The 19657-nt window shown below is 33.9% G+C and overlaps 1 protein-coding gene across 1 annotated transcript in view; it reads left to right on the forward strand.

Moving 5' to 3' along the window:
* Window positions 1-19657, forward strand: part of ADAM23 (Disintegrin and metalloproteinase domain-containing protein 23) — a 135471-nt gene that overhangs the window by 60220 nt on the left and 55594 nt on the right. The window contains exons 7-10 of the mRNA XM_051208403.1: window positions 1569-1687; window positions 10672-10799; window positions 13074-13145; window positions 18641-18868. Coding sequence (XP_051064262.1) covers window positions 1569-1687; window positions 10672-10799; window positions 13074-13145; window positions 18641-18868 — 547 coding nt within the window. The remainder of the gene's footprint in view (window positions 1-1568; window positions 1688-10671; window positions 10800-13073; window positions 13146-18640; window positions 18869-19657) is intronic.

Raw genomic sequence — 19657 nt, forward strand, 5'->3', positions numbered from 1 at the left:
AATTCCGACTCGAACCCAGTACCGTTTGTTTCAAACGTCATCGCGTTATCTACTTAGCTGCTGAACTTGTTCAACTTTCGTTTGGTATTAATTAACATTTGTCCACAATAAGACGTATGCCTATAATCTTAAGGGAACTGATAATCCCTGGTGAATTCATACTCGATTATAAGTCTCGCTAATTAAATGTTCATTCTGATTGCCTAGCCGCTTTTAACAAAAACAGATTGAATGTGCATAACAACTTAAACACAAGAGAAATACACAAACTTTGTTAATAAAGATTTTTTCGACTCTCAAAATAAATCGAAAAGATTTAAGAATATAGTGAAAATTCCCATTTTGCCATTTGGTAAATAAAGAAGGAACGTTCTGAGCAAACATTTGCGTTAAAGGTTCTCAATGAGTATCTGAAGTATAGCGCAAGGCCCAGTGAGGCGTTGACAATGTTGATTTTATAAAGGAGTGCATAGAAACCAACTTGTATCCAAAGTTGTATTGGAAATCTTTACGTCGCTCTCGAGTTCGACCAAATGGAAGGACTCTCAAACGCTACGCCCTTAACCAAATTGATTTAAGAATACATCATATTTTATCTGATTTATTCATAGTTACATTTGTATAATTTGAACTGTTGTATTTACCAATAGCTTACTGTATGAACATAGATTTACCATGCATTATACAATTAAGCATCCATGATGCTTCTTAAAACGTGAAAACATGTTGCACACACAATTGAAATCTTAAAAAAACCCAGTTTCATATGTCGTTCGCATATCAACTCATCAAATTATTACTTGTTATATCACTCGGATAATCCAGTTTCAGCAGTATGAGATACAGTTACCATGATAAGTCGTCAAGCTTTTAATATGGGTGTTTTGAGAATACATATATAATTAGTCACAGCTAGATAATAACGAATCAAAAATAGGAAATTTGTAAGTAATATTAAAAAAGACAACTTCAAGCTATGAGTATCCTGCCTTATACCTCTTTTTAATACTATCCATAATCCTTAGTTTGGTCGAAGGGATTCTGTGGAAATTGCTTCAATTTGTTGTTGTTAGGATACCATTGAAAATCAAGAAACATTGAACAGCTGTTGTTTTATTCTAGTATTTAACTCGTTGGCAGCGCTCATCTATTACCCCTCCAACATTGGATGATGATTGCTCATTATCTCCAATTAATTGAAATTAAGAAATACAAATTATTTGATGCCCAATTAGTTGCCTAAAGATTAAGCGTCCACAGTGAGACCTGCAAGTCCTCGATCCGATTCTTGCTTGAATCATGTGTATGAATAATAGTCCGATATGAGTTAGAAGCTAATATCCATTGCTTGTTGGTTTTTAATTGTTGCTTACTAATAAAATTAGTCTATGATGCAAAGTACATATATATACCATTCTTTTTTCACCGATATCAATAAGCACACTTTTCTACTAACCAATTCATCTAATTAATAATTAACAACTATCTGTTTTTAAACAGAGTTGAAAAATCTTAATCAACCAATATATTCATTCATCTCTTGTTTTTTTTCCCTCACTTATTTTCAGTGGTATCATTCATTATGCCAATCAAACATATGGTATACGTCCACTGCATTGTAAACAATGTGATTCTACAGCCATTCCACACCTACTATTTCCACATCGATCAAAGTTGATCAATCGAGGTTTGTGTTAGTCCTTGTTCTTTTATGTTGTAATTCATGTCTTTTTGTTCTCTTCTTTTATTCTCAATACAAATATCTAATTTAACTCAGTTTTACTTAGAATAAATCGTTTTATGTACTCGACTCTGAGTTACTCCATTTATAAGGATTAGGTAACTGATCCAACTTTTCGGCTATTTAAACTAAAATTGACGAAAAAGATATGGTGTAGATCAGTAATTCATTAATTTGCCGGCCTACTTGAATATCTGGGCTACCTGTTCCTGACATCTAGATATTTCAACGAATTATCCATTTTTGTTTGTTGATTTTAAGACATTATTATGTCTATTAAACGCGTAACCTATTCAGGCGCGTTTGTGAAAAGTGTACGACCTTTCACTGTACATGTTATAAAAATGCTGAGTCAGATACATCGTGGTGAATGGAAATATGCATTGAAAAGAGTGAACATTATTCAAATGTTGATTTCTAAACTACTAACATCTAACTGGCGATCACTCAGTATTTATCGTCAGGATCATTCAAGCAATAAGAAAAGGAAACTTGGTGAAATACTTTGTGCTGAGAATTGTAGATTGCACCCAAAATATAATATTGAATAAAACTAATAATAATAATTATAATTATAATAAATAGCTTCATGCAATATCATATTCTTGATACAATATAGAATTCTCAGCACAAAGTATTTCAACATGATTCCATTTCTTATTACTTAATCTATCCTGACAATAAATATTGAATTGTTGTAGTGATACTGACCAATCGTCTTGTAAATCATTTAACCAGGATTGTTGAATTGTTATTACACCATAATTACGATATATGTTTAGACTTAGTGGGAATTGAAGATAATCAATCTTGTCAATTAATGATCATCAGCTAGTTGTTAGTAGTTTAGGAACCAACATCTGAATAATGTTCATTCATTTTAATGCATATTGCCAACAACCATGACGTGTATGATTGTACATGTTTGTAAGTTGTACAGTGAAAGGTTGTTAACTGAACATAATTTCTTCATATTATATATATTGATTTGATGTAACAACTGGAACCAATATAAACTATATTTGACAGATTTCACATTTGTTATAACTGACACTGATTAACTATTTCATAAATAGTCAACAGCGTGTGTTTATCAACTTACATCAATAACTTTCGTCCTTACATCGATTACTATTAAAACAATGATCTATTCATCCAAATAGATCAAAATACTTGATTACTATTATCTAATTTTACAATTAAATCTACCTAATCAAATCAATATCATGATCCTAAACATGACATTTTTAATTAATCTACTCAGTTAATTTCAATATGTAATTTAGTGCATATGTTTTATAGTTTTTTTCTATGATACGAAGGTATAACTTCAGATCAAACTATACATTAATGTTTTTCACACTTTTAACAAAACCATTTAATAGTTATAATTCTGTGCGAAAATGTAACTAGTGAATAGACTTGGTATTGACGTAACAAAAAGATTAGATAATACTGATGGAGCTAATCTGTGTCGAGTAGAGACAGGTATCTATCTCAGTACAATGGAGGATGGTCGCGCAATTTTGTGGATTGGTTAAGGTTAGACATTAACACCGTTGTATGTCGGCTCATTGGTCTAGAGTTAAAGCGTTGACGCAAGAAATCAAAGGCCCTGGGTTCGAACCACGTGGGCGGAATCGTGGATGTGCACTGCTGAGGAGTCTCACGATAGGATGAAACTGCCATCCAGTGCTTCCAGGATTTCAATGGCGGTCTAACATCAATCGGTTCATGATCTCGACCAAATACTGGTGTTATATGATCCTTTTGCCATTATGTCATTATGTTTATTCATCGTTGAAATTTTCATCATATAATTTGAAGAACTCTTTCACGAAATTTCATATTTTTACTATCATAATTAGAATTAAGAAATATTCCAAAAATCTAACACGACGTTAAGTAGACTTAAATCTTGGTGACCTTGGTTCATAAATAGATTCTAGTTAGACATCCACTGAAAACTAACAAGCATTGGACAGTTGTTTCTTATCACTGTGCGACTCAACAATGCACTTCTTCGACTCCATCTCAGGAGATTGATTATAGGCATTTCAGACGAACGCTCAACTTTTAGACCTTTGGGCTGATATTCAATTATTTGCATTTCTAAATTTAAAATGTTTATTTAAATATCAGCGATTACTTTAAAAATAAAAGAAAAACAATGATTATATATCATTGAATTATCCCTTGAAAAGCTATATATATATATATATATATATATATATATATATATATATATATCAGATAAGATTACAGACCGATCGTAGACAATTAAGTGACAAAAAGGCACCCCTGAACGACTCCGTCGCTTGTTATAAGACCATAGACCCTCGATCCAATCCCTGTAGATGAGCATCATTGATGAGTCCCATATTAGGACGAAACAGTCGTTCAATGCTTCATGGTTTATTAATGATAGTCAAATTAATATTAGTCTATATTGTAAGCTATGTAAATATAGAAATGATTGTATCAATAAATAAAGTCCTACTGATGTTTTCATTATTTTACAATATACACAAAATTGACAGGTCATTCACTAGTCAATAAATGAATGAATGACGTGTTTTTAATAATAAATGTCACCAAAATTTAGTTTATTTATAACAATCTATCTCCATCTATCTTTTCTGGTTAATTTTTCATAGTGATCACTTTGACATGCATAACTTATATTGGTTGTGATACTAATCAAACTGACATTGATCATAATTATTGTTCATTACTTCATTTACTGTACTACTGTAAAATTAAGTATTACCCTCATTTACTAGTTTTAATTAACTGATTAACACATTTGTCATTTATTTTCATTGAATAATAATAATAATGTTACTAAAGACTGAATATGTAACAACAACTCAATGATCACATACACATACTTGTGATCATACGGTAATTAAACTAGTTACTACAGGGGGGGGGATGTGGAGGTTGTTATATTTTATAGTTTTATATCATAGACTGATAATTAATTAGACAACTATTGAACTTCATAAAACACTGGATTACTTTGATGTTCTAGTGTATGGTATACCTTAGCAATGGGCACTGATAACTTCTGGATTCAAACTCAGGATCATCAGGTTGTGCATTGAGCTCTTACTCTCTCAATGGATTATTTAGTGAATCACTAATAAAGTAATTTCAATGTTGATAAAAAGAAGAATCTTTCCGGAAGATTTCGACTCCTTTCCAACATTTCTTAATGCTACTTCTATCTCTCATTTTATGCGAAAAAAGATGAAGTGTAAAGATATTTAACCGTTTTTTATTACTTAATAAGTGTTTACTATTCAGTATTTATAGAGATTTTCCCGTTTATTAAGTGAATTAATCCTCCATCTAAAAGTGTAATATTCACTGGAGATTTCGTTTTTTTTTAAATCTTAAATTATCCAAAATCACTGCTATGAACATAATAGTGTTGCACAACCCAACATATTGGATGATAAACATAAATATTTTGAAAGTTGAAGCTTGAATTTAGATCTTTAATGAAAATTAAACTTTTGAGTCCAGCACTTATCCACTAAATAAACGGGTAACTCCCTTAAAATGCTAGATACTGGGTATTTATAGAATATTGAAAGTTTCTGGACAGCGTGGCACAGGAATTTGAAAGCAGTTAATATTAATTCTGTCTGGCTCGTTTTTGCCTATTATACGTGTATACCATTGAGATGTAAAGTGTTGGTTAAAGATGATAGACAGGAAATCCCGAAAATTATATTTGTAGGAACTGATGTTTCCTATCAGATTCGATTCCGTGTCATCCAGCGTTACAGTCAGAAATGTTGCTACTAAACTATCTCAACGGTAACTGACCTCTTATAGTAGTAAGATGTACTTCTAGTTGATTAATCATTTAGTGACCAATGTTTTCTTGTCAAACCCATTCTAGTGCTAATCGAATCCGATCGACCAAGTTGCAATATGACTCCACTATTAATCTAAGTGATTCGACATCACATGCACTATATTGAGTTATGTAAGATGGTGACTAGAGAGAGGTTAGTGAACATACAATCCTGGACCTTGATATGTGGCATTTTTGTCAAAGATAATACACTTTATATCAGAAGGGTTTTTGTGGATATTATAGTAATTTCAATGGTTAAGATCATGAATCAATTGAAGCTAGACCATCATGGAAAACCTGGAAGCACTGGATGGCCGTTTCATCCTATCGTGGGACTCCTCAGCAGTGCACATCCACTACCTCGCCTCGTGAGACTCGAACTTAGGACCTATCAGTCTCGCGCGCGAGCTCCAACTATTAGACCACTAAGCCAGGCGGCATCCAGCGGTGTTAAGAATAATTATAAACCTTTCTGTAAGAAAAGAAATTAGAATATAATAGTCTTTTTGTCCGTAAATAATCACAATTTTTTGTTTTTATTAAGAGGATTGTATTGTCTTGTAATTCTTCTCTATTTAGTTACAAAATTGAACATGTTAGAGTGCGTGTGTGTGTGTCTGCGCGCATGACTCGGTTTAGAAGAAATGATTCAGTTTTATTAATTGTACCTGCTTGACATACATAGAGAGTAATAATAGTAACAATAATAATAATAACAGTCTAATCGCATCTGAATATGATCAGGTATTGTGTGTTTTGTTCGTCTCTATGTTTATGTATATATAGATATGTGTGTGAGTGTGTTCATCTTTGTCTATGTTTGATAGTTTTCATCTCCTTTTTTTTGTGCTTCTTCCTTCATAGATTGATTACACTATCATTTTGTTCTTTGCCCATCCTTGCCTACCCCCCGTCTCTCTCTCTTACATAATATTTTTGACCCTGTTTAATTTAACGTATAATTTTTTCGCTTTTTTTCCCGTTTTCTGTAGTCAGCAAATTAACGTTCATTACCGTTTATTATTTTCTATTTAATTTTGCTTACTGTTAACTCATTTGTTAAATTTCTTTCTTTAAAATACAATTACTATACCTTTTTGTTCTGGATTCATTTGGTTTTTATATGTATCTGAGTGTGTGTATTTATGCAGAGTGTTGTATTATGTACAACTGGGGAATTGTTGAAAATAAAATAGTACTGGACAATTGGTTTATCCCCGTTCGAGATTTGTATGTGCCACTGTTTATCCACCGATCACATATGAAATAGAATTCAATTTCACCCTAAGTAAGTGTTTGTCCAAGTCATGTTTATGGAATATAAACTACGTGGTTGGAGTTTGCACGATAACTACTATCAGTAGTCAGAAATATTAGATGGCATGGGTCAGAATCGATTACAGCAGTTCAAATGTATTGACTCCCTGACCTTACTCTGCATGTTCAGTTTCGGTTTTCCTTTTTTCAAACCATATTTTCAATTGATATATATTGGGTGTTTGGATCTTACTCAGTGTGCTTAATTAAGACTGCAGTTGACCAACCTTTTGATATATATATGCATCCTACGGGAATTGCCTCGATATTTCTATCAATTTACAATGATTCTAGGCGGAGATGAATGGTGGCTGGTAGTGGAGTTCACGATGCATGTTTCGTCCTAGTTTGAACTCGTCAGTTGGATGTACCTGCATCCCAGAGTTGATATTTGTACCGGGACGAAACCCACATCCTAGATTCTACTGCTAGACATTATCCATATTTTCAATGTTTATCTCTGTCATTGCCTGTAGAATTATTTCTAACTCTTTTATTCATCTTATTAATTTAATTTGTTCTCACTGATTAAATGTGATAACCAGGCTTCGTGTACATTCGTATCCTGGCTTTATGTTGATCATATTTGGCTATAAAAATATACTGATCAGTGTTTTAGAATTTTTAATCGACTCTTCAATGAAAACTATTCCAAATTAACCTTTATTAAAAGCCTATAATAAAATGATATGTATTTCATTGCTTTAAAAGTATTTATTTATTTATGTAAACACATGAACATTGATGCAATCAGGCGCCACACTTCACCATTCAATTTGTGTGAGGGGTGTAATACTGCCCAAATACCCGAACCAAAAGTGGTGTTTTTATAGATCCACTACACGAGCCTTTTGTCCACAGATCTAATCCACAATGAAGTGGAACAACGTTAAGAAATGCAGTCTCATGTTTTATACGCCATTTGTTCCTTCAGGATCCTGGAGCCCACGTGCACTATTATTTTGAAATTAGGGTTTTCCAAGTGCCTTAGGTGGACCCTCCGTGTCCACCAATCAGATTTGCGTGCCAAACATTCGCTTTTCATCCTCTCAATTTCGTAAACAACACACCCGCGGCTTGAAGGTAGTGAGTAGGACTTTCTTGATAGTGGCTGTATACTCGTGATCTCATATGTAAGAATTTGGAGAGGGAGAGCTGAGTCTTTCCATCCTCAGTCGTACCAGGGCACTCGGCGGTTTGAAAGAATCACCATCCTATTCTTTACAATTTGTTGTAATGAGAAAGTGATGTAACAAGTTGTGTTGGCAGATCTCCATATTGAAACAGTAACTAGAAAGTTATTCTTAAAACATTGATTCATTAGACAAAGGAAAGAAAAAGAACACGTCTTTACGTAAGATTCATACGAAATTGTTTTTCTTTTTTTATGACCGATGAAAAAAACACAGTAGAATGTGTATGAACAAATTATTGTTACATTTTTAATTAGTTACAAAAATGTCTTTTCAGATCGGGAGATAATTTACTTAATTGGGTTAAACTATGTATTGTGATTTCTTTATAATTATGTTTGATGGTATTATAATACATAGTTGAACTAAAGATTCTTTTAATAGTTTACTTCAAAGATTGGTCTTAGTTCTATAACCATTGAAAATAAGGAAGTATTGAATAGTTGTTTGATCCTAGTATAGAACTGTAATATATAGACCTCGACAAATCCCCTTAATCTTCATCAGAATTATCTGCTCGCTAATGAATAATTTCTAAGAGGTAATTTGAAGAGTTCTAAGTGAAGGCTGTAACAGCTGGAGTTCAATCATGTTGATTATATGACAGTTACCTATCATTAATATCGGAAGATAGTTGCGCAATACTGCGAATTTATTCAAGTTAGATGTGTAAACGATTGGATATCTACTCAGTAGTCTGAATATTACTCGCTTGCAGTAAGACCTGAAAATCCTCAATGGGGTCGTGGACAAGCACCGTAAAGAGTCCCATACTAAAACGAAATGGTTATCCGGTGCTTCCCAATATTTTAATGGTCATCTAATTATAAATAATTCATGATGTAAAGTATTCAAATGTATTTTTTGCATTTTCTTAGGATTCTAATTCATCAAAATAACTTTCTGCCTTTCGTTAAAATATTGCTTATGATTTTTTACATTACCATTACGTCTCTCCCCTGTGTTTATTTAATAATATTACTAACAGTAATGATTCTCATTTAGACTACATGGAATGTGGCTACCGATGGAATCCAGGACTCACATTTCGTCCTATATGGGACTCGTCAGCTGGTTGCACCTGACACATCCCAGATTGATGTTTGCTCCTAGATTCGAACCAACTACAGTACCGTTTGCTTCAAACACCATCATGGTCCTGTCTTTTTTTCCAAATATAAAAAATATCTTATCGATTATGTGAATTTTATGCGAACACTATTATGAAGCGAAGTCACATACGTTTTCAGTGCTGCTTGGAATTCTTAATGTTAACTGACTATATGTCAATAGGTAGATATTTAATTCTTTATGATCGGTCCCGACGTTTCAAAGAAAATAGCTGAATTAAATCTCACCTCTTTTATAGCATTTAAATAAACGATTTAATAAAATACTTATTGAAGAATGGTCTAAGCGAAATGTCACACTTTAAGTAACTTTTCCGAATAATGTTGATTTTTAATGGTATCTTCTTCACAAACAAATAGAGTCCTACATAAAGAAGAAATAGTTGTCCATTCCCGATTGGTTTTCAATAATATTCTATATAGTGCTAATTCATGACGAGTACTCTTTAAAAAAATGAAAAAAGTACATCACCTCCGTGACCCCACACTTTCTCAATTATCTGTTCACTACTAAGTAGTTTTGAAATAACCTTGTGAGAATTTTTGATTACTAAATTTCAACGATTTCAAAAGTGAGACTGTCATCACCCATGGCATTACATAACCATCATCCTACCATATCACTAAGATCGGAAATTCCAATATAAACATTTAATTTCAACTCAGTGGTCTAAATGTAACGCATTCATCAAAATTTTCAAAAGTCCTGGATTCAGCCTTTCGTCGGGTCACAGACAAACCTTACTAAACAGTTACCCAATACTAAAATGAAACTAATTTCCAGTAGTCCCTTATTTTCTGTTACCATAGTTGGTTCTAATCCATAACTACATGTTACTACCTAGAAATAGATAACAAACAGAAAATATTGCATCAAAGTTAATGAAAATATTACCATTGATTGATCACTGAGTTAGGACTGATTTCATGTATGTCCATTCATACCTAGTGTCGACCGAGTAAGATTTCCTATTGTGAAACTGGGTAACAAGTAATCGAGTCCATCAGAAAACATCATCGCTCTTAAGATCACAAATACACCTTGCTTACAAGTAGTATCGAATAGCATGAAACCGTTGTTGAGATGGATTTTTTGTTGTTGTTGACAATCTCCAACTACCATCTTACATGAATATTTTCTTAACAAAATATTACATTGTTTAGTCATTGTTATCATCAACATTCCATATACATATGCTCTGATTAATGAGTTTTTTTCCAACTATTTTTTTGTATTCATATTCCGAAGGTTTCAATTCATGGGAGCTTTTTTCTATTCAAATGTCATTTAAATATCTGATACACTTTGTTAACTAGTTTCTATGTGGATTTATATATGTAAATCTTTGTTTGTATTTTCCTTCACACATACACACACTCTCTCTGATATTATCACGTTGTGTATTATTTTACTAATAGATGTTCAATTACCAGTATTTTGGCGCCCTACAGATATTTTTAATATAATGAACAGAAAACCTTTAACAAAAGTTGAAGGACCTCGAATTTACACTATAAATCTTGCGTTAACGCTTGATTATCATTTAGTAAGTTGATGTTAGACAATTTGTTTTTCGAGTTTTTTTTTTCTTTTAATAATTTAACTAAAATCAACTTTGAGGGGAATTACTACCGTTTTTCAAGTGGATAAAAACTGACAATTGTATGTGTATGTATGTGTGTGTGTGTGAACGAGGGAATATTGTTGACAGGTAATGAAATAACTATACATGTATAACTAGATTTCAATAAATGGTATGTTCTTTTCATCTGAAATAACATACTATCTTGGTATCAAAATGTTGATTATATTATATATGAACATGGCTTTGCATTATTTACTAGAGCAACCGTCGAGAAAACATACTATACTGTTAAATTGATTGTTATTACAAACAACTAAACCAATTATTCCACATAGGATTAAGCGTTGTGTAAACAATTGAATCACGTCCCATTTTATTTACCAATTCACTTGTGTGTGGGGGGGGGTTGACACACAAATGCGTCAGGTGTAGTAAGTGATCTTTGCAATCAAGGTTTATTCGATTTGTACCGAAATGGCTCAAGTCAGTCAGTCAGCAACAACGTAGAACTTCTTACGTACGTAAATCAGTTCGAGTTAGCTAGCAGCAAATACTCTGATAAACAGAGGAATTAGGAAATCATGTTGATCAATAGTAAAATGCACAATTGAAACAGGACATAGAATTGAACTTAATATATTTTTTAAAGTGTTGTAAAGAGATTGTCAAGGATAAGTTCTTTAGAAAAGTCCCTTAGCCATTCGAAATTTGTTTCATGTGCACCGAAAAACAATAATTTATCGTAACCTTGAATCTTCTCTGATGATTTTCAATGCATTAGAAAACTTCAGTTGGTATCTTCTTATTTTTTCTATATTATTTCACCATCTTTTTTCATTCATATGCAATTCAATGATCACTTTATATTGATCCAATTCTGAAATAGATTCAACTGACATTCATTAATTTTAAGAAATCAATGCTCTGATAAGTAATATGCATATCTTGATTGTTTCTTTGAAATGTACAGCGTAATAATTTTTGTAGATCAACTTTATCGTTCTCATTGACTTAATGAAACTAATAAAACGAAATAGTTAACGTTGAAAAAGATAAACAATGATAAGAAATCTCTGACCAGTTCAGTATGATGAAAAGAATAGTAACTGATTGAACCAATAGTAAAAATGTTCGTTTTCAATTAGCCCGTAAAATTTATGAATGAAGAAATCATAAAATAACTGTTACTTATACTTAATCACGTTGAATATATTATATGAGTAGCATCGATGATAGTCCTGCAATATCTTGAATCGACACTTCAGTAACCTCGATATTTGTCAACCATCCATCATTGCATTTTGTAACTTACTCGCTAAAAATACTGAACGTTCCGGAAGAGAGCTAGAGGCGGCCAAACTAAATCGTAGTATCATTTCATAAATTCATTGGATGCTTATCTGAGCTGTGTTGTAAAGTGTAGACTACCTGTCTGGGGTCTTTCACGATAACCATGATCAGTAATCGGAGACCACAAGTGATGTAGATAGGAATCGATCACAATGGCACAGAAGCACTCGCTTTTTATCTACTTCTAGATCTTGATTCCCAGTATTCCTCTATATATACCTTCTCATTAAACCTTTTTGAAACATTCTCAGTGCATAGCCCTTACCATCATCATTACTATTGCAGTATATTGATTTCTTTTCAAATTCATCTGTTCGTGTTGATGTGTTCTGGCCACTTAGGTTAATGCACATTTTTGCCAAAGCTCCACGTTGATTGGTGACTGATTGGTTGAAGGCTGTGAATTTTGATCTCTGATGGCTGAAGGTCTCGAATACATACTATTGATAGAATTAAGGCATTGTAACTATAAGCATACTATTGAGACATTATTAGACCATTATTCTTGCGTACACACATAAATACACGCATACATGGATATAACAGTTGTCATCGCTAATTAGTATGCTTTTTTTCTAATGTGATCCATATACTACTTAATTTTCTGAAAAAAAATATAATCTCAAAAATCTGTGCTACCGTTTGGGAATTTTATCCCTTTTTAAATGAATAAACAATCAACCATGTTTATGTATGTTCTAATGTACATACTGAATGTGTGTGTGTGCATTGATAATGCTGAAGATTTCATCATCATTTATACACTATCGAAATGGAATAATTTGTTTACGAAAGGCAAATAATAATCAACATTTTCTTAATTGAAATAATGAATTTTACTATTTCTTTTTCCATATTCTTCTTTCTTTTCTTTTTTTTTTACAGTTTTCATCGTTTGGTCATAATCTGGAACGTGGTATTCATTATTTAAGCAATGTGTTAAATCAAGTAACTAAAGTGAGTGTATATGTGTATGTTCCTGTAGTTAGTAATTATGTCAGATAAGGCACACTAATATATATATATATATATATATATATATATATATATATATATATATATATATAGACATAATAGATCTCAGGATATCATTTAAAACTAGGGAGTAATGAACAACTGTTTCCTCCTATCAAAAGATTTCTCAGTACATTCTTCACCGGACCTCGAACCTAAAGCACACTTACTCAGGTCTTGAGACAAACACTCATGTGTTTTTCCCTGAAAATTTTTTTTTCTCTCTGTTAAGTCAATTATTTTCTGAGTTAATGGATATTTATTTATTTCATCACATTGTTGATTTCTACATTCATTGTTTTAACATTAGAACTGTCAATAAGAATTTTTGTCAATCGTTGAGATCATGAGTCAGTTTAAGCTAGACCGCCATGGAAAACCTGGAAGCACTGGACGACCGCTTCGTCCTACTGTAGGACTCCTCAGCAGTGCGCATCCACGATCAACCGGGTCGGTTGTGAGATAGTAACTCACTGAAAACAATTTCGTGGATTGGTTGAAGTTAGACATTAACACCGTTGAATGCTGGCTCAGTGGTGTAATGGTTAGGCGCTCGAGCGCGGGACTGATAGGTCACGGGCTCGAATCCCTCGAGGCGGGTTCGTGAATGAACACTGTTCAGGTGTACCACAATAGGACGAAACGGTCGTCCAGTGCTTCCAAGTTTTCCATGGTGGTCTAGCAACCAGCAAGTGATGTAGGAGGTCGAACACATAGAATGATACCATAAAGGAATATGTTTTAAAAATAAAAAAACAATGTAGTCATACGAAGCATATGGAGAGCTTTATGTTTAATCGTTGAGGTGATTGAAACTATAAGACGTATCTACGATCTTGAGATAACAGTTAATTACTTACGCCTGCTACTCCCAATGGAGCATAGGCCGCCGACCAGCATTCTCCAATCCACTCTGTCTTAGGCCTTCCTTTCCAATTCTATACTATTTTTGTTTATTCTTCTCATGTCTGTCTCTACTTCTCAGCGTAATATGTTCTTTAGTCATTCTCTTCTCCGTTGGCCTTGAGGATTCCAAGTAATGAGGGCTTGCCTTGTAACACAGTTAAGTGCTTTCCTCAATGTGTGTCCTATCCACTTCCAGTGCTTCTTCCTGATTTATTCCTCCTCTGAGATTTGGTGTGTTCTGTACCACAGTAGGTTGTTGCCGATAGTGTTTGGCCGACAGATTTGAAGTATTTTGCGTAGACAGCTGTTAATAAACACTTGTATCTTTTGGATGATGGATTTCGTAGTTCTCCAAGTTTCCGCTCCATACAGTAGAACTGTCTTGACATTTGTATTGAAAATTCTGACTTTAGTGTTGGTTGACCGACAATTACAGGATTTTGTTGATAAAAACAATTAAAAATGACAATAAAAAATGTATATTTAACTCCAGTCTTAACTATAAAATTCCTTTAATAATTACTTTTTCTTTTCTATTTGACCATTACCAATTAACTGTTGTTTTCCGAAATACAATAAGATCGTCCATATAGGGTTGTGGAGGTTGTTGAGTTTTAAGATCATGACCATTGGAAACTGGGAAGCACTGGATGTCCGTTTCCTTTTAGTATAAGAATGAGTATTCACAATCTCGCACGTGAGACTTGAACGCAGTACTCTCCGTTTCGTGCACGAACGCTTAACCTCTAGACCACTGAGCCGGTATCAACCAATCCACGAGGAGTCTCACACCAGGACGAAATGTTCGTCCAGCCCTTCTACTTTTCCAACGGTGGTCTAACATTGATCAGTTCATGATCACAATAAGATCATTTAACGATTTAATCTGTAAAGGCTTAACTAATCTCCAAAAACCTTTAATACGTTGATAATAATCCTGTGCTAGCTAGTGACCAATTTGTGGATACAATTCCAGGAGCTTTAGTGAGTAACATGTTGAATATGAGACAGTTATCCGCTTCAACAATTGAAAATGACCGAGAAATTTGTCACGACTTGACTGAAGTTAAACATATACTAACCATTAGACGACTTAATGGTCTAAGAGTGAATTGTTGGCGCACCAACCCGAAGTGAGGTCTTGAGTTCGATTCACTGTGAAATGGTCGTGGTTACGCATTGTTGATGAGATCAGTTTATGATTTCATCTACGAATATTCAACAATCTCCACAAAACCTTTATACCTACAAAATCAAATATAAAATAGTTTGCATTAATTTCTTCCAATGTATATATGGGCGTGTTTTTTTTGTATTCTCGATAGCCGATAAACTTGACCTGTGTTGCTGTTTGTTTGCTTATTAGATGATTACATTTATGTATACACTATCTGCTAACCTTTGTACATAACTTACACACATATGTACAGATATATGTGTACGCATACTGCTGACCTGATGTATATACGCTGCTTTTTATTGCTAACATCATTTTACTAATTATAAATATGTATTTTTATGTAGTTGTAGTGAGAATACATTTACAATATGAGTCATTATGCTCCTACATCATCGGTGCCACCCCGTAGTAGCACATCTGGCCGTTGTGTTTATTTATTCATTTATTTTCATCGTACATATGTAAACATGTATATGTGTGTGTGTTGTATCTGCACATCCACCCACACGCACACACAGACACATGCACATGTTACTGTAAATCTAATAGTAAATGAGAATACACTGATTTATGTATTCCCCTGATGGAATCTGATGATCTATCTCTCATTCAGTCGCTAGCTGTCTGTTTTTGGTTTTTGTAATAGATAATGAGAGAAGAAACAATGAAATTTATAGGGGCACATATTGTTTCTTAGTTTTATTTTTTTAACCCCTACTTTCGAAATGGGAAAAAAATGAAATGTAAATAACAAGTGTAGTTTTTGTTTCTTTTTCAATTACATTTTGCCTAACTACAATCCCAGATATTACACACATTTGTATATAAAGAAATGTGGGTTTTGTATTTGATTTCTCTCCCCACTCATTAACTGTTCATCAACATTTTTACAGATGTATGATTCATAATCATCGTTACTTTATTATTATTATTATTATTACTGAGGAATGGTGTGAAATGTTATCTGAACTTGCCTAATTTACAAAATGATGATGAATTTGAAAATTTTTCATCATTTTTGGGATGGACTTTGATGATGCGCTAAAGTACTATTCAAAACTAGGTTATATCGTAGAATTTTAGCTATTAAATTGTTGCTTAGAACCACCGCTTTACTTCAGTTTTGGCAACTGAATAGTCTTCATACCTGGGATATGACGCGAACCCGGCTGTATAAATTTGTATCCGAGAAATGTGTTAATAATACAATCGTTTGACTTTAATCTTGAGACTCTTACAGTGTGTACTCACAACTCCACCTAAGGGATCGAACAAAAATTTATCTTCAAGCTTCAGAACGAAAAAGTTACTTTTAGATCATTGAGTTAAAATCTGTATTCAAATGCTTGTCAATTCATGATATATTAATACATGACCATCATTCTCATCGATGATAATTGCCTCTTACAACGCTGACATGGTTGAATCCTACTGACAACGATTTCTATTTGGAACTTTAGAAACTCTTGTTGAGAAATGGCGAAAAGATTAAAATAACTTTTATTGGCATATATTATCGTAACTATTTGTCGAGGTGTTCACCTTTTTATAAGCCTCTTTCTTCTCTCTCTCGATATGAATGAATAAATACCCTAAAACAATTTTGCCTACAGTCGTATTATAAGTAGTTACTAATTTTCGACCATTTGTTAACTTACTCGACAAATGATTATTATTATTATATCTTATCATTGTAAACGATTTGTTAGTATTTACGATGGTATATGCACATTCAGATGTTGTAGTAGCCTGAATAAAAATAGTTCTATCTGTTGAATTCATCGCCCGCCCTACACACGTATAAACACTCTCTCTCTTCTTTCTCATTCAGTATTTTTCCTATTTAGATATTTACAAAACGCATTTCACTATTCTACATGTTATCAACTCATTGAAATGCATTTAAGAATTCTCTTTAACTGGAAGATAATTTAGAAGAGGGATAAAATAAGTTGATGACCATGTACATACATTTTTAATCATGAAAGCAATAGAAAGCAGTTGATAATAACACGAACATAAGATAATGACATTTTAATGAATAATCTTTGAAGTCGATAACGTTGGATTTTAATTTTGTTACACTTCACACAGTTGGATTAGTTTGTCAATCATACACAAAGTAGAACCTGGCACATGTATGCATTAGTCCAAGTTTCCTTTATAAATTAGAACGGCGAAATATAATTAACCCAAAATAAATCCCATAGTAGTATGGCTAATAATAGTGTCGCTAGTAGTAGTACAAATGCTTAAGTACATAGAGAGAGATTTCGGGATTTACGCTCTTAAGGGAAACAAAAAGTTAACTCCATAGGCCATAGCGAAATATTCTGAATCATGTCACACAAAGTCTTTAACCATTGGTTACGATAATCACATGTACCCCAGTCAGGTAGTTTACGCTCAATAAAATGGCTCCGTTCTATTGACAGTGATCTCACGGACTATTGCCACATTTTAGTTTGAAGACCTCTAGCTTTCTTTCAACCTACTCCTACGTCATACAACATCGGCTGTCAAGGTAAGCGGTGGTTGCGCATATTTAAAACTTTTCTCCACCGCCTCAACATATGAAGAATCACCATCTCAAAGATTGATTCGCCATATTTATTTAGTACTCTATTCTTAACCTTGGAATCGGTCATTCTGTTTTCTCAAAATGTATGTGATACTTCGAATACATCTATTATCGAATGCTAGTACTTATGGCCTCCAAATGCCCTAGTATGGCCGAGAGTAGAGTGGGCCCGCCCTCCCTCTCGAAATGCTCTCACACGGCCACGCGTATACAGCATCTGCCAGGGAAGTCCTACTCACTGCCTTCTCGAGGCGGGGATGTTGTTTACGAAAATGAGAGGACGGAAAGCGAATATCCGGCGCTTTAACCGGATTCCAAACCAAATCAATGATGGACATGGGCTCCAGTATCCTGAGGGAACAAACGGCATATGAACCAATCGTTGGTCACCGGCTACCATGGGACTGCATCTCCTCACGATGCTCCACTGCCTTGTGGGTCAGACCTTTAGGCCAAAGGCTCGGGGTGTGGCCCCCTAAGAAAACCACGTGATTCGGTTTGGGCACCCGGGCAGTATCACAGCCCTCACACATATCGAATGAGATTTGTGTGGTGCATATATATTTGGTGCCTCCTTGTACCAATATTTATATGTTCAAATAGATAATAATAATTACTACTTACGAATATACTCTATTTTAGTAGTTGGATGTTCCCACCATATGATTTAATCTTACACAATTGTTGTGTATTACTTTTTCTTACATTTTTCTCAAATGTTTGGTTGTTTTTTTTTTTTAATTTTTTTATTTTTCGATTTACAATTTTCAGTCATTTCAACATGTTCCTGTTGAATTATATTTGATTCAATCAGAAATATGGACTTTAAAAGATTTAATTCAATCAAATGTTAGCATTAAAACAACATTGAATAATTTTGCTCATTTCATTATCAATCGTCGTAGAAAGTATCATTCATCGATGTTTGTCAAAAATAATATTGTGAATAAAAGTGATGTAGTAATAATGAATCCTTCCATTGGAAATGATACATTTGGGGTAAATGTTAATTTGTTTCTTTTTTAAAATTAGAAATTTTTGTTACTTATATTTGTCAGAATGGGTATCTCCTGAGATACTTCTGGAGTTCTAGTGAGAAGCCGTTACCATTGGAGTTCAACCAGGTCTGTTGTGAGATATCAGCTCACTGAAGACAATGGTGTACGGTGGCACGACTTCGTGGATTGGTTGAAGTTAGACATTAATACCCTTGGGTGCCGGCTTAGTGGTCTAGTGGTTAAGTGCTCGTGCGCGAAACCAGTAGGTCCTGGGCTCGAGCCCTGCGGGGCGCGGGGTCGTGGGTGCGCGCCGTTGGGGAGTCCCGTGCTAGGACGGAACGGCCGTCCAGTGCTCCCAGGTTTTCCATGGTGGTCTAGCTTTAATTGACTCATGATTTCAACTTGTGAGACTTATATTTGTGTTTAGATTTTACTATAAATAGAGACTGATCGATTGTAATCCTAAACATCAGTTGTATGATTCAAATAAACAATATAAAATGAATTTAAACTTCATCCCATTGCACAAGCTATTAGCTATCAGGACTCAGTAGCTAAGTGAGTAACTCGATGGCGTTTGAAGCGAACGGTACTGGGTTCGAGTCTTGGAGTGAACATCAACTCTGAGATGCAGGTACATCCAGCTGACGAGTACCGAATAGGATGGAACGCGCGTCCTGGATTCTTCTGTTAGCCACCATCCGTCTTTGTTTATAATGCTTGTGACTTAAGTGAATATCGAGGTAATCCTTACAGAATGCACATTTGCTAATAAGAGACTGACCAATTG

This window comes from Schistosoma haematobium, chromosome 7, assembly GCF_000699445.3.
Source record: "Schistosoma haematobium chromosome 7, whole genome shotgun sequence".
In the NCBI taxonomy this organism is placed as follows: domain Eukaryota; kingdom Metazoa; phylum Platyhelminthes; class Trematoda; order Strigeidida; family Schistosomatidae; genus Schistosoma; species Schistosoma haematobium.